Here is a 24,402-nt window from a genome sequence, read left to right on the forward strand (position 1 = left end):
GGCAACATCTCCCCTCTCACTCACCCTCCCACCTTCTGGCCCCAACCACAAGAAACCGCCATTTGATGGAAGCCTCCCCTCAGCGATTCATTCCAACCTGGTGACACGCCGTGTCATGGAGCAGAGAGTGGGGATGGCATGTCCCATGTCTCTCCAACATCTTCCTGGAGCCTCTGTATGCCAACGACATGCCGGGCCACTCCCCTGGGGGTACAGAGCCAGAGTTGAAGGCAGTCACGGCACCGAGGGGATAAATTGGTCTCACTGTGTCAGATCTCTCTCTCCTGGCTATAGTTACACCTTGGTCCTTGGCTCCACACAAGACAATTCACGCCGAAGCCTGGCTGGTGATCCAAGTGAATTTAATGAGAGTTAAAAGAAGCTTCAGGTTTTATGCGGTACCCGTAGGATTCCTTTCGACCATGCAGCCTGGCAGAGACTGCTTGGGGTCACGCAAAGATCTCTCTCCCAAGTTCTCCTCCAAAAATGACCTGTCTCAAGTTTTTTCTCAAGTTCTCTCCCCAGCTCCTTTCGTTTCTCTCGTTTCTCCCTCTCTCCCCCTGGCTCTTGCTTTTCCAAGGATTGCAGGGGGAGGCGTGGAGGATGACCCCAGGTTGACCCCATTGGCTGGATTGAATTCACCTGGTCCAGGTGGGCCGATCCAGGATTAGCACCCACTCATGCCCACCGGCGGGAAATCTAGGCCTTTGTTCTCTCGTGCTTAGCTCTCTTGGGCATGCATCAATGGACATCCCATCCCTGCCTATCTGCCTAACAACTGCCTCTTTCAGAGCACAGGGACCACCTGTATGTGTCTTGGAAATCCACCTGGGAAAGCATGATCAGAAGCTGCCAACATGGCGACCCAATGTGGGAGACAACCCCACTGAAGAGAGCCTCTGAGTCATGTGCAGATTGTATCTTGATTGTAGAAAATGCCAGTGAACTGGGAAAGATCTCGTATTGTGTTGGAGTTCTTCCAGATGTGGCAGATACGTCCTAGGAAACACGCATGTATATTAAGATGTTCACTGGGAGAGGGTTTGTAAAGGGGTTTAGTCTAAGGGAGCGCCTCATGGCTTTATTTAGAGATGTGTGTGCCACGCATCCCTTTCAAAGCTTCCCGTACCAGACTCGTGGAAAACTAATGGCAGAGAATATTATGAAACCGCAACGAAAATTATGTTATGGTTGGAGGAGTGGGGTGTCACCACAACATGAGGAACTGTATGAAAGGGTCACAGCATGAGGAAGGTTGAGAACCGCTGCCCGGCAGTCTTGAGGTGAGGCAAATGGTTAAGCAGTGGACTACCCCCGACAAAAAGTCAGTTTCAACCCCACTGGCGGTGCCTCTAGGTGGGCTGCTAGCCATAAGATCCCCAAGTTCAAGACTACCAGCTGCTCTTAGGGAAAAAGATGAGGTTTTTCACTCCTGTAAAGAGTTAACCATCTTGGAAACTCACAGGCTTAGTTCCATTCTGTCCTAAAGGGTCACTACAAGTCAGAATTGAATCAAGGGCAGTGAGGTTTTTTCATTTTCTTGAGAGGCGTCCTGAAAGGAAGGCCAGGTGACCTGTCTCTGAACACTCACCGCCTTGGAAGGCCCAGAGAGCAGTTCTGCTCTGCACCCAGGATGCCATGAGCCAGAACCCTCCAGAGGACAACTGCCAACAGCAACCCTAAAGAGAGTGAGTAGGAAATGGTCTTCACCTGTATTTTTATCATCTGTCAAATAATGGAAATTGCCTCCTTCCGAAGTAGATTCAAATATTTCACTCTCAACCTGTGCCCACCAGGACCGACTGCCACTTCAGAGTCAGTCACCCTGATAGGTTAGGACACCCCAGGTAGTCTTCTCCAGGGATGCGCCTGGTCCCCTTGCTTCTTCTTAGAGGAAATGAGCATCAGCAGAGAAAGTTAGCTCTAAATATCCCAGGAATAAAACAAAATGCATGGTGAACCCCTCCACCGTATGCCAAAAGGGTTAGAATCGGGCGGCTTCATTCCCCGAGTAAAGAACTTCCATTTAATAAAGTGCGTACCATGTGGCATGTGGGCCTTTTGGGGGTGAAACCTTGGGTTAACGGCTGATATTTTTACAGACCTCTGCACCTCTCCCACTCGTAGGAACCCTGGTGGCGTAATGGGTAACAATTTGGGCTGCTAATCACAAAGTCAGTAGTTCAAAACACCAGCCGCTCCTCAGGGAAAAACCACCAGCCGCTCCTCAGGAGAAAACCACCAGCCGCTCCTCAGAAGGCTCTCTCCTCCTATAAAGAGTTTCAGTTTCAGAAACACACAGGGAGAGTTCGTACCCTGTCCTATCGGATGGCTATAAGGTTGGACCAATGGCAGTGAGTTTTTTTTGTTTTTCTCTTGGTCTCGGACCTCAGACACAAAGTGAGCTGAGATCCTCACAGGCCTGGTGTAGTTCTAAATACATCCAGGGACTCCAGAGTTAGAGAGGATCTAGTAGGAAGAGGACTGTTAGCTCTGAGACTCATGAAAGTCTCCCTCATCCTCCAACAAGGACGTTTATTTACACCATTTTCACTAAGGAGTCCCGGGGTGATGCTGTTACCATGCTCAGTGACTAGCCCAGCGGATGGAGGTTCAAGTCCACGGAGAGGTGCCTCGTAAGAAAGGCTTGTGCAATCTCAGCCACTGCCCACTCCGGGGAGCAGACTTACACACGTAGGATGGATGTCACGAATCTGAATCCGCTCCACCGCTGGTCTCTGAGGATTAACCAAGGAGTGAGCACGGAGCCCTGGCAGAATCAACTCGATGGCAGTTGGGAGTTTGATTTTGTGCTTGTTTGGTTGTTGCTTATGAAATGAGCAGCTGCCCAGTCTCCCCACTTGCCTCGGGGACTCCACACTGAGCTGAGAGCAGCTGCCATCCTGCTCCATCCTGGTCCCTCCCTTCACTGCTACCCGCCACCACCGAATGAAAGAAGAAAGAGCATCTTAGAACACTAAGTCACCAAGCTATGGGGCTTGGGAGTGGGGGAACTCATATGGATTCTGTCATTTTTAAGAGGGCTGTAAGGTCAGCTTGCTGAAGAATTCTGGTTGGTTGTTTTCCATGAGCCACCGTCTAAACAACTGCCAGGACAGAGAAATAATCAAGGCTATAAAATGAGCAAGGACAGAGAAAGCGAAGGCTAACGTGTAGAGGAATGGGCGAAAACCAATCATATGACATCAGATGCATTGAACGAAACATACTGAGAACTTCGTTGCAAAAGGAGATGAGAAGGCCCGTCGACATTTCACCTTTGAATATGAAAGGCGGGGCAGGCAGCCTCTCCATTTTCCCTGGATGTCATCTCTTGGCACATGACAGAAGGTGACCGCTATTTGTATAATGATGTTCCCCTAATTATAGTTGGGTCCCTTAAATACAGCCTCCAAGCTAACATTTGTTTGCAATATAATACACCAGGGTTACTGGCTTTCTCAGCAAGCCTGTGTCACTTGCTTTAGGCTATGGCAGCACATCATCTTGTAAGCATCAGATGAACCCAATTAAATGTGACAAGTCTCTCCAAGTGTTGGAAGGGTGATGGGCACACGCTGATGCGCCTCAGTATACGTGGCTGACTTCTCCTGGGCATCTGCTTATGGTAAAGCCTGTCCCAGGCATGATGACTAAGCTTTGGAAACCTCTCGGTCAGCATTTTAGATCCCTGCTCTTGTCATCCCCAAGGAGTTCATGCTCAGAGCTGTTTCAGTTACAAAATTCCATGGGTCCGATGCATCACACCAAATAGGAATTTTATTACCCCCTTCTCATCTACACACAACATTCTTATATTCCACTCGCTACGTTGCCTTCCTATTTACCCAGTAGTTGCCAAAGATGACCAGCTTGTCAGTCTTCTCTTTAATTCATACCAGGTCCCAGTGAGAATGAAGTCGCATTGCCTACATCCAGGTTCTTTCTCTCCGGGGGACGATAACTCAAAGCCCCTCCCTCCCTGGGGTTTTGCTGTGGCAGAGGCTCCAAATGCTACTGGAATACCAAGCGAGGGACACCGTGGTGACCACAGAAGGGAATACTTTTCAGGGGCACTTTTAAGCAGAAGTTTATTGAAAGACAGCCTACAGGCAATCACCAAAGGATCCTGGGGGTGGGGGTGGGGGGAGAGCCACATAATGAGACAAAGGCTTGCCTCAATTTTCTCAAGAACCACTGGGCATTCAGCGGGAGTCGAGGCTGCCGTCTGTCCTTTCCTGCCCCAGAGAAAGTGCTGACATTTCTGAACTGTGAAGCTTTGTTGCATGACACAGATGAGGTTTCTTGGAGACCTACCCACCTCTCCCCCACCCCCCCCGGGCAGCTACTCCCCAAAGAGGAGTCCAGGGGAGTGGCGAAAGCCTTCTGCATCCTCCCCACTGACAGCCCGTCGTGGTTTTTCCCAAGAAAACTCACCGCACAAAGGGTGACCAAGAGGGGGAAGAGGAAGAGAGGGTGCCCTAGGTCTTGGCTCCCCAGGGAGAGGAAAGAAGTTTCGGTTGAGACGGAGGCTGCATGCCTTTGGAAAGAGCCCCCCCTTTCCTCCCCCAGGAGAGAGCCCCGAGTCTTGTGTCCTTGCAGATCCATGGCATCCTGGCAGGCGGGAGGGTGGACAGTGGCCTCTGCTGGGTCATGTGGGCGCCGCCCAGTCGGCGCTCTTGGGGGCTTTGCAGGTGTGCACGTCCAGAGCCTCCAGGCAGTCCTGACAGCGCACGGCACAGCACCAGTGGAACTTACACTCGCACTTGGTCATCCGGGTGACACGCGAGGTGTCGTAGCCTCGCCCGCAGCACATGACTTCACAGCTGTCCATGCCCCGGGAGGTCAGGTTGCAGACTCGGCCTGCTGTACCTGGGGAGCCTGGAAGACAGGTTGGGGAGGTGTCACTGCGGAGGCCTGGTCAGAGACAATATGCCTGGCGGGGAGGAGCCGTGAGACATATGCCTGTCCCTCTGACCACAGTGCAGAGCTGTCACCCCCCCACCCCACTGACCTAGGTGGTGTGTGCCACCTGCTGCCAGCCACCCTGGGATCACTGACGTTGAGAGGCCGTGAACAGGAAGGGGGACACAAACCTCTGGACTCATCTGGTCGCCCTGAGTCCAGTTCTCCCTCTATTGAATTGGATAAAGCCTTCAGGTTGTCCTTCTCCAGCCTGGCTGGACACACCAAATGGGCAGGGCCCAATCCAAACGAACGAAGCAAAATCTATCAAGAGTTCCCTCTCTCCCTACCTCACACCACTTAGAAAGCAGTGGCAAAGGCTACCTCTCTCAGAACAGGTCAGGGTATGGAACCCTGGAAGGGAAACAATTCCATCTCAGAGACGGGATTCTGCTGGTTTATGGGGGTGGGAGGGGGGAGTAGCACTCTGGCTGCTGAGGAGTGGGTCCCGTTCCTGTGAGACACAGAGGAGGGAGAGAAACCCAGCTTGTTTTCCGGAAACGGTCTCTTCCCTGTTGGATTCCCGTGAGCCAAGAAGTGCCTAGTGAATGCTGGGCTTCGAGGTCCGAAGCAAACATCACTGGAATGTCATCTTCCTTCACCAGGATGCTGTTTGCTAAATGGCAATCCGTCTATATTTTTAAAAAAATTACACCTGCTCATTTTGGCCTGTTCCTGGGGAAGCGGCCTGACTTCTTTCACAAGAACACTATCAGAAAGCAGAACCAAGTGTAGTGGCCATTTCTGAGCAGCCTGCTCAGCGGACAATGATTCCTTCCACTTCCCCTCTCTCCCCTAAAGGTTACCTTGCTCCACTGCCCACCGATGATTGGGCCAGGAATGGGCACTTGACTCAAGCTGAGCCAATCAGGGAGACTTCCCTGGGAGTTTGTGATTCTGACCGATGGTCCACGATGGAGCTCCGTCGCCCTTGGCGGCCATGCTCCACGATGAGGCATGAGCATGAGAAGCGTCTGCAGAGCAGCGGGAGGGAGGCTGACGGGCAGAGACCCAGATGATCAGACATGGGAAGAGAAGGCTGCCCGGGGCCGGCACGGCATTCTGACCCTGCAGCCCTGCAGCCCTGGAGCCTGGGTCCAACCTGTGCGTCCCTCGAGGCCCTCAGCGTACACGCCCTCTTTCAGCGGTCATTGCTCCAGTGCCCGCGGCTTGCCATCAGAGATCCCAAATAACAGAAAGAGCCCAGGGAAGCTGAACTATTTAGCATTTCTCCAGGATTAAAAAAACAGAAACAACTCATTCTGTAACGGCTTGGGGTGATCTGCCGAAATGGTTTGCTACTCACTTGAGCCAGAAAACCCTAGGAAACCATGCAAATCAAGAGGGTTGGATTTTTGGGTCTGTTTTAAGAACATCCGTGAAAGTGCCTACGCCATCAAGGTTGTGCCTATCCGGAAATCCACCAAGTACTTGAAAGATGTCCCTTTGCAGAAGCAGCATTTGCCCGTCTGACGTTACCATGGTCGAGTGGGTAGGTGTGCCCAGGCAAACAGTGGGGTTGACCCAGGGTCCCGTGGCCCCAAGAGTGCTGAATGTTTGCTGCCCAGGCTTAAAAATGCAGGGAGTCCTGCTGAACTGAAGGGTTTAGATGTGGATTCTCGGGTCACTGAGCACGTTTGGGTGAACAAAGCCCCCAAGATGCGCCACCGGACTTCCGAGCTCATGGTCGGATCAACACATACGTGAACTCCCCCCGCCACATTGAAATGATCCTTATTGAAAAGAATAAGTTGTTCTCAAGCCAGAAGAGGAGGTTTCCCAGAAGAAAAAAATATCCCAGAAGAAACCGAAAAAGCAGAAACTTATGGCTCAGGAGTTAAATAAGCTTACAATAAACCTAACAAACGTATCTATCTGTATACATGTATATAAAGACGATGACTTAATTTGCAGTTCCTCCATCACAGAACCCCAAGTTTCTCCCTCCTCATCAGTCCTGCAGTGGTTCGTGGCTTTCTGCAAGATGCTTACACTGCGCTGTGCTCAGTGAGCTATCCAGTCGTGTGCGTTGTCCCTGCTGGACAAGTGACCACAGAAGGAGCAGCCAGGCGCGGGGGTCAAGAGGCGGAGAAGGCAGGGGTCCGGACTAGCTAAGGCCGGTCAGGCCACTGACAGCAGGAAGGCAGCCGGGGAATTTCACTGGGACAGGAAGGATGGCAAAGGGCTGGGGTCGGGGTGGAGAGTGGGTCAGCCAGAGAAGGCCCGAGCCTAGCGTGCTGAAGAGGCAAGAGGTTAGAAGGGACAGCAGCTGGGCCCGGACTCAGGGCCAGCGAGGCAGTCCTCAGAATGACTGATAAGCACAGAAAGGACACATGGGCAGAGGGTGGCTTTTCCTAGCCCTCTGCTCGTTTCACCTGGTAAACATTCATTAAGGAGCGCTGATCAGGGCTCAGCTGCTGGGGTTTCTTCACCCTCCTCCACGAGAGGACTGCCCTGGTGCTCTAGGCCCATAAAGACGACAGCTCAGGAAACCCTGTGGGACAGTCCTGTGTCACACGAGGTCCGTATGGGTCCAAACAAACTCAACAGCACAAAACAACAACAAATGTGTATTGAACACAAACCTGTAAGACATTGTGTTGGCTGGCTGCGGGTGGCAAAGGGAACTAGGGAACTTGGACCCAGTTCCTGTTCCCCTTGAACGCACAGCGTAACAAAGGAACAGATGCATAAGCAGGCCAGCCCACTGCTTCACACAGAGGTTCCATTTGCTGAAGACCAACTAGCACCTCCAGTCGAGATGAAGCCACCATGCAAAGGACCATGTGGCAGGCAGAGCTCACAGACCCGAGGGAGGCTATCTCCGGCTGAGAAAACGCCGGACTCAGATCCGAGCTATGCCAAGAATCAAGAGTGTGACCTTGGGCGAGTTACATAATCTTGCTAAGCTTCAGTTTCCTCCCTGTGAAATTGGGATAAAACAGTTCCTTCCTCACAGGGAACGAGATAACGCGGGAGAGTGGCTGGCAGAGTAAGGCCTCAGTGAAAGGCACTCATCACTGGTCAACTTGCCAAGCATTTGCTCACTGGGCACGAAGCACGGCCCTGGGAGCTGGGTACGTGTCTATGAACGAAACATAGACCCTGCCCTGAGGAGCTGCTGTTCACAGCGAGTGAGCTGGGCACATTGCAACTGTGGCATCTGCATAACGATTTATTACCCGAGCCCTGGGAGTGCTGTCAGGTGAGCTTGTGACTGCTACTTGCAAGGTTAGACGTTCAAATCCATTAGCTAGTCTAGCACAGGAGAGAGGCGACTGTCAGCTCCCATGAAGATGTCAAAAAGCCCGGGAAGCCCCACAGCCTCTGTGAATCAGAGTCGACCCATGGCGATGGGTTTAGTCACCAGGAGCGGCAGGACTAGAGAGGAGCCGCTGACTGTGCAGTGCTTTGCTGAGCTGGTGGCGTCGGGAATGCTTGAAGGATGAAGGAAAGATTTTTAGGGTCAGGGGGAGTGAAACACCCAGGTAAGAGAACTTGGTCAGTTTAAATAATAATAAAAGACAATCCACTCTGTGCGGCCAAGACTCAGGGTGTGTGTTAGGCAAAGAAGGTGGAAAAGGAGGCAGGAGCCCTATTTTCAAGAATCGTTGGTGGCCTGTCCCACTGAGCACGTTCCTGTCTGGTGAGCAGTGACCCATTCCGGTTTTTAATCCGAGCACGGGCAGGCTACTATGGTGGGAAGAGTGACGTGGGCACAATGGTCAATCCTGGGCTGCTGGGGCAGTCCAAACAAAACAACACAACCCAAAACTCCCTGCCACCAAACCCATTTTCACCCATGGTGACCCACTAAGATGGGCAGAGCTGCCCCTGAGGGCTTCTGAGGCTGTAACTGCTGATAGGGGACAAAGCCTCATCTTTCTCTGGCAGAGTGGGCTGGTGGTTTTGAACAGAAGACCTTGCTGTTAGCAACTGAATGTATAACCACCACAGCACTAGGGTTCCTGGTCCAGGCAAGCGATGGTTATTGAAGTAGGTCAATTGCAAGGTAAACTCAAAGAGGGAGATCACTAGAACTCAGAGACCCATTGAATTAGGAGGTGGGAAGACGGTATCCAGTGGGCAAGGGGGAGGGGTTCATTTGCCTCAACAATAAGGAGCCAGTGGTTGACCCTGAGGGTGACAGGCACTTCAGTGGAATGGCACCTGTGTACAGTGGACAGAATTCTGACGGCAATTTTTCCAAGGAGGTTGGTGGTGAAACTGGTGACATAAAACATAGCAAGAGATATCGGACACAACTCTAGGGTTCCATTTGCATAAAGTACAAACTGGGGAGTGAATGACTGACGCTATTAGAAGTTGGCGTAGTGATTTCTGTTGGGGGCATTGAAAAGGAATAGGGAATATGGGTAATCCTCTGATGCTTCATCAGCACACAGGTCATAAGGGTGTCTTTACTTTGAGAAAATGTATTGAGTTGCAGGCATATGATTGTTGTTGTTAGGTGCCATGGAATCGGTTCCACCTCAGAGCGACGCTATGCATCATGGAACACTGCGCGGTCCTGCAGTATCCTAACAACGGTTCCTATGCAGGCCATTGTGGCAGTCATGATGTCAACCCGTCTCCTTAAGGGCCTTCCTTTTCTCCCGCTGCCCTTCCACGTGACCAAACATGATGCCCTTCTCCAGGGACTGGTCTCTCCTGATCCTTTGTCCAACGTATGTACGATGAAGTCTGGCCCTCCTTGCTTATAAGACGCACTCTGGCTTTCCTTCCTGTAACACAGTCGGGTTGTCCTTTTAGCCATCCACGGTACTTTCAATCTTCTCCTCCAGTACCACAGCTCAAATGGGTCCATTCTTTTACAGTTCCTCATTCGATGTCTCACTTTCACTGGCATATGATACAATAATGCAGAATACCGTGGCGAGGGTCAGCGGTACCTTAGTCTTCAAAGTAGCATCGTTACTTTTCAGTACTCTAAAACGTTCTTGTGCAGCAGATGTACCTAATGTGATGGGTCTTTTGATCTCTTGACTGCTTCTGTCATGAGCATTGATTGTGGTTGTAAGCAAGATAAAATCCTTGACAACTTCATCAGCATTTTCTCCACTGATCAGGATGTTACTTTTGGGCCCAGTTGTGAGGATTTGGGTCTTCTTTACGTTGAGTCCTAATCCACACCGCAGGTTGCAATCCTTGACTTTCTTCAGCAAGTGCTTCAAGGCCGCCTTGCTTTCAGCAAGCCAGGTTGGGTCATCTGCATATCGCAGGTTGTAATGAACCTTCCTCCAATCCTGATGCCACCTTCTTCTCCATAGAATCCAGCTTCTCTGCTGATTGGCTCAGTCTAGAGATTGAGTGAGCGCTGTGACAGCATGCAACCCTGTCGCACCCCTTTCCTAACTTGAGACCGTGCCACATTCCTCTGTTCTGTTCACACAACTGCCTCGGGATCCATGTCTGGAATTCCCATTCTTCTCGAGGTTACCCATAGTCCATTATAATCCACACAGTCAAATGCCTTGGCATAGTCAATAAAATGTAAGTAAACATCTTTCTGGTATACTTTGCTTTGAGCCAAGATCCATCTGACAACAGCAATGATTTTCCTTGTTCCATGACTCTGAACAGATGAACTGCTCGGTGAAATAGAAAGCCGGAGTTGGGCAGATGATACCTTCAGGACCAGGGGTGTGGGTGGCGATACTGGGAGGGTAGCGGGAGGCGATACTGGGAGGGTAGAGGGAGAGTGGGTTGGAAAGAGGGAACCGATTACAAGGATCTACATGTGGCCTCCTCCCTGGGGGATGGACAACAGAAAAGGGGGTGAAGGGAGACGTCGGACAGGGCAAGATATGACAAAATAATGATTTATAAATTATCAAGGGTTCATGAGGGAGGGGGGAGCGGGGAGGGAGGGGAAAAAGGAGGAGTTGATGCCAGGGGCTTAAGTAGAGAGCAAATGTTTTGAGTGTTATGAGGGCAATGAATGTACAGATGTGCTTTACACAATTGATGTATGTATGGATTGTGATTAGAGTTGTATGAGCCCCTAATAAAACGTTTTTTAAAAAAATAAATAGAAAGCTGGAGCAACAAAGCAGGGGCCATTGGCAAGGGCTCTACTCAAGTACGACTCTAATGTAGGAGACTGCCTCTGGTGATGAGACAGCTCAGCAGTTCAGTGTTCGGTTATGAAGTGCCAGAGAACACAATTAATCTGAAGAGGCCACTCTACAGTGGCTGCTCACAGAGCCTAAGGAAGGCCCCGTGAAGGGAGATGAGAGGAGGTTTCATCAGGGCGACAACCACAGGGCAAGAGCAGCAGTGAGGTCGCCTCCTGGAGCACGTATCGACCCTCAGAGGCTCCGGGACCCAGAGGACACGCAGCTCTCTGAAGCGAGAGGAGAGGGCTGCATACCGGCCCTGCTCTAATACGTTCTGATGAGACCGCAGGACAGAAGGGCCGGTTTGACACATACTGTTATTGTAGCGCATCATTTCATCCTAACCCAGAAGAGAGCCTTTTCCCGAACACACAGAATCTCTATAAAACCTGCTGTACCTACTGTACCGCTGCCTTTATCAGTGGATCAGAACAGATCACAACGGGGCCACACGATCGCAGATACCTCCCAGTAGTCCCGCCAAGACACCAGATAAAGACTCACCATTCTTCTCAAAAGAATCCAAGCTGCATTTATGTGTGTGAGTGCTTATTGGCGTGTGTGCGCGTGGCCATGTGTGTAATGAAAAGAAACCACCTAGTTCTAAGTCTGCCACATGTTTTGTTCTGAATATCTGGGGCACATTCCACCCTACCAAATAACAGACCAGTTTATGAATTGGCGAGTCACCCCTACATGGGACATAGGAAGAACCACTAGGGGGACAACACAGGTCTACCTAGCACCATTTTCTGTGCAGGCAATTTCCCGTCAACGCAATGAAACCGTTCCTGTCCTCTCGAGTCTGCCTCCGTTCATTCAGCAAGCTTCGTCCGCAGCACAGTCAGCCACTTGGCATCCGCGCCCTCCTTCACGCATATTCGGTAAGTAGCTGTCCTCGTCCCTTTGGGAATGAAGCCTTTGAGAGCCAGGGAGGCTGCATACTTTGTCCAGGATCAAACACATGACTGGCTGGTAGCAGGGCCAGGTTATGAAGTCAGGCTGTCTGACCGGAGAGCGCCAGGCCTCAGCCACTAGGACGCTCTGCTGGAGGCTGTAGTGGGCTATGACTCAGGCTCACGCATGCTGCTCTCTTGAATCACTTATCAGAGGATGCTCTCAGAAAGGCCTGGACAAATGCGCTTGGTCTGGACGGGATATTTTCCCCAGGGGGAGGGCCCTGGAAAAAAGCCCTCTCTACAGCCAACTGTCCTCCATTTGTGACTCATCAAATATGGAATTCTTCAGCTCCATCCCTTGCCCAACTCTCCGGGCAAAGGACTCTCTGAGCCACTTCCTAGCATCAAATCCACCTCTGGCGGGCAGGGTGCCCCACTTCCCAGTGCCTGGTGCTTGAATTACCCAGAGAAGAAATTCTTCAAATCTGAGGATGGTACTACGGGTCAGCACCTAGACACACATTTGGATGCTTAGCACCGAAGCGTGTTTCCTTTAGAACAGCATTCTTGTTGCCTTATTAAGACGACCTAACCCAGTCTTGCCCCTGGATTTACATAGGTCGATCAAGAGAGTAACGGCAAGCTGGAAGCTCCTTTCCCGGCTTGCTTTTGCTTCTGGAATACAGTCAAGCGTGTGGCCTTCCTGGGTATCCTTCCCGAGCCCCAGAGCCCAGTGTTGCCGGCTCAGCCTCAGCCCCGTGTGTCCGTCACATGCCTGGTCTGTAAGATCCAGAGGGCGGGGAGTGGGTATGCTGAGGTGCTGGTTTCCTGGTTCCGTCCCCACACATGCTGCCTGCATCCTGCCTTGCCCGGGGAGACAGAGGGCGAAGAAGCCAAGTAGGGCGCTGCTGAGTTTGGGACCGTGGAACGCCGTGGGGACAGCGCCGAGGCTGGTTTCCAGAAGAAAGCATCCCATTCCCAGAGCTAGAAAATTAACAGTGGAGTCAGGATTTCCAGTGCACAGGCATGTCTGTCTCCACAGACATGCATCTTCCTGACAGCAGAGGAGGACCAGCGGGCGTCCGCTAATAGCTCCCAGACCCACACCTCAGGGGACCTGGAGGAAGGGCGCTTGTTTCTCCCTGTCTCGGCGGATAGGCCTGAGTCTCTGGAAATTCCTGCCACTGCAGGCTGACAAGAGGCCCATATGTTGACCATTAGGACATCCAGCAAGATTCACTTAAGCCCGTCATCCAATAGGCTGTTTCTCCTCCGGTTGACTTACACGTTGTCACTGATGACACAGATTTATTGAAGGAAGAAAAGAATGCTCAAGAGCAAATGTTAGAAACCGCACATTCGTCTGCTGGCCTTACCCCTGCCTCCCATCAAGCACTGCACAGCTCAAGCGACTTGGAGAAGACAACACCCTCACTTAACATGATTTTCTTCAATGTTTTCCTAACAACTCAGATGTGTTTGACTGGCCCGAGAAGCCCAGCCCATTAAAAGAGTAAATCCTATCATGGAATTAAAAGTGGCTCTGATGAGACTCTCCCTTTCTGGCAGGGCTTAGCCTCCCACCCAGCTCCATCTCCCTCTCCACAGTGGGACCCTCTCACGAGACCGTCTCCTTCCTGTCCACTGGCCCGACCTCCCTCCGAAGAGTCCCTCCCCTCGGTCCAGCCTTTCCTCTCCTGTGCGGCTGCACGGATGCATGCTTCAGCTGCCGCCACGTCTCTGCTCAGCAGATGCCAGCTCCCGACTCTCTCCGCCTCTGCCTTCTCTCTCTCACAGGGTTTCTGCTGCCTCTGGCGTCAGTGCCTTCTGATCAAATTCCAGCCTCTTGTCCTCCAGGCTGGGGTCTCCACGCTAGGACCAAGTTGGGCAGCATGTCCCAAGACCACGCTCATCCTTGCCCTCTAGTCCTGTGACCCTGTCCCCCAAAGCCTCACGCATCCACCTGGCTGGGTTCCAGAGACAAAGTTATCATGTGAAGATTGATGTCACACCCCCAAAACATGTAGGATGACCACATCCGATGACGATATCATGACACGGCGGCTGAATCACATGCCGGTGTAACTCTTGGACCCCTGAAAGGCATGGCCGAGTCAACCCCACAGAGAGCATTCCTCACCCCTGGGTCAGTGTCGAATATCTGTCAACAGAGCCCAGGAGTCGGACAGACTTTTCACTGCTGGAGTGAAGGTGGGCGGCCCTTCAGTGAGCTGCAGACTTTCTGCAGCGCAGTCAGCGCTGGTCCCAGGTGGTCCCTCATCATCAGGGTCCCCACTCATGGGACTCAGTTGTCCAGCCGTCCAGACTCAGGCCCACTTCAGCATCTTCCGAAGGAGCCCGGGGGGTGGACTGGTTACTTGTTGGGCTTTGAGCGGTAAGGTCGGCAGTTTGAAACCACCAGTCACTCCTTGAGAGGAAGTTGGGGCTTTCTACTCCTGTAAGCAGGGACAGTCTCAGAAACTCACGACACTTGTACCCTGCTCCATAGGGCTGCTAAGAGTTGGCAGCCGCTCGATGGCAGCGAATGAGCATCTTCCACGAGCCCTCTCTGCATGCTCTGAGCCCACCGCCCACTTCCCGGGGCCTAACATGCACTGCTTTGAAGCATTTGAGGATCCGCACATGTCTGCAACTTGGCTCCCAAGGGGAGGGGTTAGGTCTTGTCTCTTCTTTAGACACTGCAGATGCTTGATACACAGACTGGCTTATTTATTAAATATTAAATTTAAAGATGTTTCTTAAAATTAAGATCAGTTTACCATTTGCCAAACGATACCTAGTGGTGCTGTGGGTGAGCATTGGGCCCCAAAGCTCGAGGGGGGTGGTGCAGAGTCACCAGGCACTCCGAGGGACAAAGATAAGGCTGTTCTGCTTCAACCAGACGGCCATTCTCAGAAGCCCTGTGCGGTTCGAGTCTGAGCTCTCAGGTGGCTGAGAGTCGGAATCCACTCGGTGGCAGTGGGTTCGGTTTGGGTTTTCCCTTTGCCAAAGGGGGTTGCGCACTTCTCCAGGGGGCGCCGGCTCAGCTCTCAGAGGCGTGGTGAGAAACCCCTTACACCCACTGCTGTTTGCACCATGGTCTGCCGGGCCCCCTCCCGTCTGTCCGTATCCAAGATGAAAACCCTCAGCGCCTCCGAGCCAACGTGCGGTCACTGCAAACTCCGAGTGAGGCGAATCGGTTCGCTTTACAGAGTTTCCGGCCTAGGAGACGTCTGTGAGAAAGAGACTCAGAGAGGTGGGTCTGTGAGTCTGTCTGTGGTTACCCAACTAGGCACCAAACCCAAACCCAACCCAGCTCCCCCACGTGAATTCCGTCTCCTCTCGCAGTCACCCTGACCCAGCAGAACCTACCCAGGGGCTTTCCAAGGCTTCCGCCCAGGGAGCCTGGCACCTCTCTGCCCAATCTGAGACCTGTTTGCTAGTTTAACCTCATTTACAGCTCAAACGAGGGACCTCAAACACACCTTACACTAATCGTGTCTCATTAACAGAGCAAAGAGAGCCTTTCTCCAGACAGGATTATAACCTCTAGGAAAGAAATTACAATGTGGAATGCAGATATAAGTATTTTTTGGAGGGGGGGGTGCCTGGTAAGAGGGCACAATTCAGTACACAACAAGGCCTTTGGGGCCCCAAGACCATACCTATCTTCTTCATCTTCGCATCCCCAGGGTGTATCTGCCAAGTACAAAACTCACTGTCATCAGGCCGGTGGATACGGACTCAGAGAGGGACAGGGCAGAATGGGTCCCTGTCAGTTTCCAGCGGGAGTAGGAAACCCTGGCCTTTCTCCCATGTCGTGGCTGGTGGTTTCGAAGTGCCGACTTTGCCGGTGGCTGCTCCACTCCTCACCACTGCACCCGCAGGGCAGTGGTGCCAAGGACAGAGGGCTGGATCGATGTTTGGTCCGTGCAGACAGCAAGGTCTGAGAGAGACGGCGGGAACTGCGCACACGATGGCCAAATAAAGTCCACCCATTGCTCGGATGGACACACATGCTGTTCTCCGGTGTTTCACTGACTGGCAGGTCACCATCACAGCGCTTTCTGCAAAACCACAGCTGGGGCAGTGTCGTGTCCCATGGGCTCTGAGCTCTCTTTGACAAAGGTTAGTTGTGTGGGATGGGGGAACCTGACACCTCAGAGTTCACCCATCGAGAGCCTGCAGCTATCAGCCAGGGACTGGGCAGGAGGCAGGCCACCACTGAGCAACTCTCAAACTCCATTTGTTTCTTGAACTTGGCTAGGGAGAAGGTGGCGGGCTGCTAACTTCCCACAGGGGGAGAGGAGACCTCAGGGTGACCTCTGGCCCAGGTCAGGGATTTTACACCACACCCAGTGAAAGTGGCTGTGATTAGGTGCAGACGTGGTCTCTGGAGAGGGCAGCGGCATTCCTTAGGTAGAGATGAACCTATCTCTAACTTAAGGGCTTCTTTGATTTACAGATGCCTGGGGCAATCGCCAGAAGCGATAACCCCAGAATCACCAGAAAACCCAACATCCAAGATCTAGCCCCCAATCTGGCCTGCAAAATGTCACACGCACAGCACCAGCCGGTACATGGACTCTTCACATCTGAGCTGTGTGAGGGAGGATTGATCGGTGGACCTCGGGGGACGGGGTTTCCTCAGCTGAAGACCAGGGGGAAAATGTCTCTTGTTGCGGTCATTGCCCTAACTATAACTTCCTCCATCACCTTTTCAGCTTACCATGTTTAAGAAGTTATTAGAGTCATGGTTGCATAGTGGTTACACAAGTTGGGCTCTGATCCTCAAGGTCTGCAGTTCGGAACCACCAGCCGCTCCACTGGAGAAAGATGGAAGCGAACAGGTACAGTCTCAGAAACCCAGAGGGCAGTTCTCCCCTGCCCGCCAGGGTGGCTGGGAGTCAGAATCGACCAGATGGCAGGGAGAACATTCTTGAAAACCCGAAAGGCTTCTATCTGTAAAGCCAACCTCAACTAAGATAAATAAGGCTTGATTCTGATCACTTCCTACATGCCGTGTCTTCATGGGGACTAATCCTAATCCCAACAAGTGCCCATGTCCTCACGCTGCCTGTTTGTGACACGGGACCTGCTGCTCCATGAGCACAGCCCCCACACCACCAGCAGCACGATCACTGCCATGACCACACCCAATTTCTAGAGGGAAAATGGTAGCGTGAGAAAGAATTGTTGCTTTATTACTACTTTCTTAAATGTTTTGTTTGCTTGTTTGTTTATTTAGAAGGTGCTTAGGTAAGTAACTATGGAAAGACTCATGAGGTGTTTATCACCTGACTCTTAAAGATGCTCAACCAACCTCTGCCCCCGCCCCCTGTCTTCCCCAGCAAGGAACCTCCCCTTCCGTGGGGCTCCCCTTGACTCACACTCGGCCATCTTTCTCATCGCAAGTTGCTGGTCTTAGCGTCACTATTTGAAGACGTCACTAGAGGGGAGGCTTGGGAATCTCTTGCAAGCCAATTCCAGAGAAACCTTTGCTGGCTGAAATCAGCTCAACGTGGTCGTCCACACATTAAAAGAGGGAGCCGCACGGCCCAACGTAACAGGGTAACACCCTCACGCTGAGCAAGGCAAAGGCGGGGGTAGATATCTAGTTGCTGACATGTCTCTACAACCCTTCCAATAAAGAACGTTGGTCCTCTTTGTTAAGACATCAGTACTACTCCAAAAGAAGCTAAGAGTGAGAGAGAAACGGAAAGTGTCCCTAGCTTCTTGTCCCCTAACCCCGAGAGGGAAATTAACAGCACTGGTGGCAGGAGTGCTTAGCCCCTGGGCTGTGATTGGCAAGGTCAGCGGTTTGAAACCACCAGCCACTTCATGGGAGAAAGATGAGCTTTCTACTCCTGCAGCAAGTTGCTGTCTTACAGGGAAACTTACAGGGGCAGTTCTGCCCTATCCTATAGGATCCCTGTGCATCAGGATTTGGGTTTTAGGGAAAATCAGGAAATCAGGAGCTATTCATTTTTTCAAATGTGCCTACGCTTGAGAAGCATATCTGGGGAACAATACCTCAACACTCTGACTCATCAAGTCTCTGAAGGGGCCCTCCCTTTGGGAAACAATGGGCTGGACTTTATCCACGCACATAAACCCCATCCATAAAACCAGCCAGCTCACTTAGACAAACCCCAGTAGAGTTCACTTGATCTTGAAGCCGATGCTGACTAGCAAGAATAGAAATCCACTTCCCCAAATCGACGACTGGAATGTGTTCACCCTGCTCATGGCCGCTGCCTCACCAGTGCTTCCAAGTCGAAGATACCCAATAAACGGAGCAGTCCGCACGCACAACAGGGAACACAAACCAAGGGCCACCGCACAGCACACTGTGTGGGATGAAACGTAAGTTTGGGAAGCAAGGTTCACACCAATCTCAACAGAAAAGATCAAAGAAATGATATGGCATTCAGTTTAGATTTTTACAGCAATATTTTTTTTCTTGTTTTGGAGTCCGGATACCTGTATGGTATCCTATTTCTAACACCTGGGAATTCCACTTAGGGGACAACACCCTCTTCCTGTGCCTGAGCTTCCTGATGCAGCCACTGTGTCAGGCCATCTTGTGGAGGCCTCGGAACCATTGTGAGGCTGGCACAGACCGGGCTGTGCTTTGTTCTGTTGTGCAGAGGGCAGCTTTGGGTCAGAGCCCACTCAAGGGCACCTGACCAGCAGCGGGCTCTTCCTAAGGGAACATGACTCCAGCAGGTGGCCACTGGTCATCCTGCAGCACAGGTATGGTCTGGGTGGTTCTTTGAAGTAGACTGGGAGGGTGCTGGCACTGACCCCACACATTCACTTCAGAGATGAGGCTTAGGGAGAAGTGCTTCTCATGTCTCACTGGAGTTGGAGGATCTCTGCCACCCCTCCTTGCCTCTGCAGACAGAGCTTATAGGCAGTATCTGGATAATTCGATAACCACAAACTTCTGAGACTGTTTGGACTGATTTGCTAGAGCACATTTTTCTAGCGGAAAATTAAAATTGCCAAGATGAAGGCTTGTCTGTCAAAGGCCATCGGTCACACAGCCAATCCATGGGCATGAAGCCAGTGTGTGGGTTCAAGCAGGCTTTCCGAGAGGAAAGGGTCTTTGACACATTGGATGCAGGCAGTTACATGTTCTATAACTGCAATCCTATGGAAACTGTCCATCCAAAATCTACTCCAAATAAAACCTATGGCCTGATGGAGTCAATTCAGACTCCTAGTGACCTTAAAGGATACAGCATAATGCCTGTTTTGAATTCCCAGGGTTTTAACATCTTTATAGGAGTAGACAGCCTCATCTTTCTCCCAAGGAGCAGCTGGTAGGTTTGAACTGCTGACCTTGTAGTTAGCAAGCTCAACAAGTAGCACACTATACCACCAGAACCACTGAACATGTCCTGGGATGCAAGCCCTCTTCTACTGGAAGTAAAGTTTTTGCTTCACAAAGTCTTTTTTCCCATGCATGTCCCTAGAAAGGGGTAGGGACGGGTGTGAAATATCAGGGTCAAGAACACAGCCTATGGGGTCAGAGAGCCTGAGCTGTATATTCTCCTACAGATGAAATCTTTCACAAGTCATCCGCTGTGTCGTGCATATGGGGCTAATGATAACTTTTGGAAAGCTACCATGGATTCAATGCTAATGCATGCCAACCACATGGGTGTCAGACTAGAACTGTGTCCCACAGAACTTTCAGTGGCTGATTTTTCAGAAGGAGGTAGTCAGACCTTTGTTCTGCGGTACAGTTGGGATAACTCAAACTTCCAACCCACTGATTGGCAGCAGCAACAGCAGCACCGGTTAATCACTTGCCTCACCAACGTATTCCTGACCCTGTCTAGGGCAATCTTAGCTGACTTTAAAAAAGGGGAGAGAAACATGAATTTGGTTCTTGGTTGGTATTGATCAACCCAGAACCATATTCTTTTTCCCCTTCCGGTACCCAATCCCAATGGATGTCACAGGGCTGTTCCCAGCATTACATATAGCCATGTGTGCAACGGGAAGCCTTATCCCAGGTACCTGGCGTCTAAAATGGTCAAGGAGTCACTGTCACACCCAGACCCAATGCATGTGAGAAGGTTGAGCCTGCCTATCAAAGCAGCAGGGCCCGAACTTTGGCCTGACAGGTAGGATGACTTGCTAAAGGCCCCCAGACATGTCAGGAATGAAGCGGAGGGCAGATCCAGGCCATTTGAACTCTTGGTCTTTGTTCTCTGTGCTCATTAATCTGTGGCTTGCAGGTGCACGATCTCATCAAGCTGTGAAGGATGCTGAGCCACTCGGAGGCAGTAAGAGGCTCCTTGTGATGCCCTCTCGGTCCATCTAAATTGAGGAGCCAGCTGCCACCCTGCCTGTTGAACTGCTTTGCAATTACCTTGCAATGGAAAACAAAACCCGAATTTGAATGAGGATGTTTCACCTCACACCGGGCTCCCTTGCTTTTTGCCAAGGCTGAGGCGCTGGCTGTGCCAGAGTGACTCAAGCCTGAGCTCGGAGCTCCCAATCGCCACCCATCTTACACAGAGGCTGCCAGACAGGTGCGAAGCCCAGAGTTCCAGGTGGAGCTTCACAATGAACCGTGGAGGACAGGCACGTGGGAAGAGCTGCTGTGTGAGGCAAACAGACGGGCTCTGAGTGGGTCTGAAATGGGGAAGGTGCCATGTGGGGGAGGGGAAAAGAGAGAGAGAGAGCGAGAGAGCCAGCTTGAGCCTTAATAAGCAGAGCGCCTCTTCCACGTTCCTCACATACCAGCCAGCGGGGAGGCATAACTGGCCACTTCTGAGCATCTGGGAAAGAGCAAGGATATAGGTAGGCAGGACAGCAGGTCTCAGAAGAGGCGACCAGTCACCAAGGGGGGATCTTGGTGCATGGGGCGTGGCCGTGGAGAGGAAGGCTTTGAGAAGGTTATCCTTCGCGAAGCTTCGGGATTTCAAAAGCAGCGAGGCCGTGGGATGGCATACATTTGCCAAGCCTTAAGATTTCGGCTTGGCTGAAGAATGTTTGCTCCTCCGTAGATTTTGGCTGTGGCACACAGCCTCTCCTCACTCTCCTCATTGGTCTCCCAATGGCGCCAGCTTTTGCGCATCACCAGCCCGCTTCTCCGGGTGGTTAGGCGAGCAATCTGTGACAGATCTAGGGGGACGGTAACTGGATGGATCATCACCCAGGGGCGTGGCACCGGAGGATGGGGGTGGGGGGAAGGGTGAGAATGGGGAGCGAAGACACGGAGTAGAAGAATAAAATGTTCTGAAATTGCACAAAGCTTCTTAAGGTGACTGATTAAATTGTATAATATGTGGAGTATTTCCCAATAAAAACATATTTTAAAAAAGATTAAGAAACATGAACTTGGAGCACAAGGGCAGCAGTGAGCAAGATCCCCATGCCATCTAGTTGACGCTGACTCTTAGAAGCCCTACAGGACAGGGCAGAACTGGCCCCATGGGTTGCTCAGACTGTAACCCTTTACTCCATAGAAAGCCTGGTGGTTTCGAACTGCTGACCATGTAGTTAGTAGCCCCACCTGTAACTACTATGTCACCAGGGTTTCTTCCAAGGATAGAAAACGTGGGCTGAAACGCAGTGCTCTGTCTAACTTGTGGACTATTCACTGTTAGGGGAGTCGGGCGCTGTGAATCAAGTGTTTGGAACGTACCTGCATCCCGGTCCCTGATACAGTAGTCTGGCGAATTCTCAAAGTACACAAGGTCATTTTTCGTGGGCTTCTTGAACCTCTTGTTGGCCACGGTGAAACCGGTGCCGTCCTGGTTCATGACGACCTGGATGGCCCCGTTGTACTTCCTCCACAGATAATCGCCCGTCTTTCTGAAGTCGGCCATGGCCAGCCAGCACGTCCTCAGAGTACAGGAGCCGCTCACCCCGTGGCATTTGCACTCTTGTTTCAAGAAGCGCTTCACCGCCTACCGGAAAAGACAGGGATGAGGTTCAATGGAAGATGGGCTCAAGGTCAGGACAAGCTACCATTTCCTTACCTCGGAGCCTCAGCCAGGAAATGCCTCTGGCAACCCCAGACCCAGGGGCTGGGGACTGGGAGGTGGTGGTGGTTTAAAAAGAAATACATTTTGCTTTACACTTTTATTGTGACTTGAGTGAAGTTTTACAGAGAGAATGGGTTTTCCATTCAACGCTTCAGACACATTTCTGCTGCGTGGCATTCGCTGACTGCAGCCCCCGCGGGGTCTCGGGCAGCAGCAAACCTCCTGCCTCTCCTGCTTTCTCCCCTCTCCTGCCCGCCGAGTCTTATCCCGAGCCTAACACTGCCCTTTCAAACTGAGCAGGGCTGGCTGTTCCAAGCAGGGCCTACCTCTGTTGTCTGCTGAAAGCTGAGTCCCGGGGGTGAGTTCCCTTCTGGACCTGAGGACTGACCAAGGAGCACAATTTTAGAGGCTCTTTGGGATCAGTAGGCTTGGTCCTTCTCTGGGGCATTTGGGATTGGCTCCACATTTGTGTGTGACTGGGATGGTTCTTGGAGTCTCCCCATAGTGGAAGGTCCACCCTTCAGCCTCTTAGAATCAGGTAGAGAGTGGAGGTGCGATACCTAATTCTAAACTCCATTTGGTTATCAGTCTGATGATAAACCTCATTCATTTGAATTCAATAAAGTACAAAGCCAAACCCATTGCCATGGAATCAGTTCTGACTCGTGGAGTGGGGGAATCTATTAGGGAGTATTTTCTGAATAAATACTACCTTGTCATCTTAAAATGCACACCATTGTTCAAACTAAATTAAAAGTAATTTCTAACCTAAACATCTTTTCATCAATCAATCACGGTCTTTGTTATTGATGGAATTCTTCCTGGGGTCTGGTGGTGGTGGGGGTGAACATAGAGGATTTCCCAGTGAGCTGCTAGCCTCAAGGTCAGCAGTTCGAATCCACCAGTGACTTTGAGGGGCAAAGGTGAGACTATCTGCTTCTGTAAGATTTAAAGTATTGGAAACCCAAAGGGGCAATTCTGTTCAGCCTATCGGGCCACTCTGAGTCAGAACTGGCTTGGAGAAAGTGAGTGTCTGTAATCTGGGAGCCCTGGTGGTGCAGTGGGCAAGGAGCCCAGCTGTTAACCAAAAGGTTGGTGGTTCTAACCCACTGGGAACTCCTCTAGAGAAAGGCGAGGCAGTCTGCTTCTGAAAAGACTGACAGCCTTGGGAAGCCCTACTGGGCAGTTCTACTCAGTCCTACAGGGTTTCCATGAGTTGGAACTGGCTCGATGGCAGGGTGTTTGAGTTTTCTATGTTCTCTGGTCTCTATCTCAAGGACTATAATCTTCCCAGTCTGTACTACCACGTTTATGTTGCAGATGATTGAGAGTCATGCCTTAGAGAGGTTAAGGCAGTTACCTAAAGGTAGAGGTGACGAAGGAAAGAGTCAGGATGGACAGGGGAGAATTATTTCCCCCTTAGTCTGTTGGTGACTGTGACTGACATTAAATTAGGAAAATGATCATTCAACTCCTCATTCAAGCTGGATGTCAGGGCTTAGCTTGCTATTCTCTCGTGTAGGGAGAGAGTAACACAAGACAGTGACAAGTCCACTTAACTGGCTTCCAGCCAGTAACATCTCCTCTGTGCCCTGCGAAGCTGGAGCACAGGGAAGGTGTCCAGGGGACCCTGGAGCTGGCCAGGACATGCCTTACTTTGTGGTCTCAGGATTGACCAGGCTCATCAACCTCTCCTTGGAAGAGAGTTATTAGTACTGATGGTCCACACGGCAACCCCAAGCTCTTCTGATTTTACAAGGGAGGAAACGAGGACCAACAGGTAGAATGGAGGGGCTAGAATACAAACCCAAACTCTCGGGATTTTCTAATTCACAGTGTGGGCAAATTAAGTGGATTTCTGCCACGTTATTTCCTGAGAGCAGGCTCTCTGACTCTGAAGCTCCTTGGACTCTGTTTCAGGATTTGTGACTTCAACAATCATTCGTTATTTTTCTCTCCCAACAGTGTGTCAATCCGCTTTCCAAGTGAGGATAACAGCAAAAGAGCTGATTGCTTAAGGGAGCTCAGGACTGACAAGTAACCTCCTCCTCGGGAAATCTTGGCGGCAGAGTGGGTTACGTTATGGGTCGGGCTGCTAACTACAAAGTTAGCAGTTTGAACCCACCAGCTGGTCCAAGAGACAGGATGAGACTTTCTGCTTTCAGGAAGATTTACAGTCTCGGAACCCCCACGGGCAGTTTCACTCGGTCTATAGGGCCGCCATGAGTTGGAATGGACTCGATGGCAGTGAGTTTGGGTTTGGATCAGAAATTCCGGCAGCTCGCTGGTGACATGCTCAGCGCAGACGGGGAGGTTGGCAATCTGAAGCCATCAGTGACTCTGCTGAAGAAAAGGGCTGGGAGCTACTCCAGTAGAGTCCCTGCAGGG

General features: G+C 51.3%; 1 protein-coding gene across 1 annotated transcript in view; it reads right to left on the reverse strand.

Moving 5' to 3' along the window:
• Nucleotides 1-3,781: 3,781 nt before the first annotated feature.
• The window catches only part of WNT2 (Wnt family member 2), a 46,223-nt gene continuing 25,602 nt past the window's right edge, over nt 3,782-24,402 (reverse strand). The window contains exons 4-5 of the mRNA XM_075558597.1: nt 21,672-21,936; nt 3,782-4,881 (exon numbers count right to left, since the gene is read on the reverse strand). Coding sequence (XP_075414712.1) covers nt 4,652-4,881; nt 21,672-21,936 — 495 coding nt within the window. The 3' untranslated portion in view covers nt 3,782-4,651. The remainder of the gene's footprint in view (nt 4,882-21,671; nt 21,937-24,402) is intronic.

Source organism: Tenrec ecaudatus, chromosome 9 (assembly GCF_050624435.1).
Source record: "Tenrec ecaudatus isolate mTenEca1 chromosome 9, mTenEca1.hap1, whole genome shotgun sequence".
NCBI classification, from domain to species: Eukaryota; Metazoa; Chordata; class Mammalia; order Afrosoricida; family Tenrecidae; genus Tenrec; species Tenrec ecaudatus.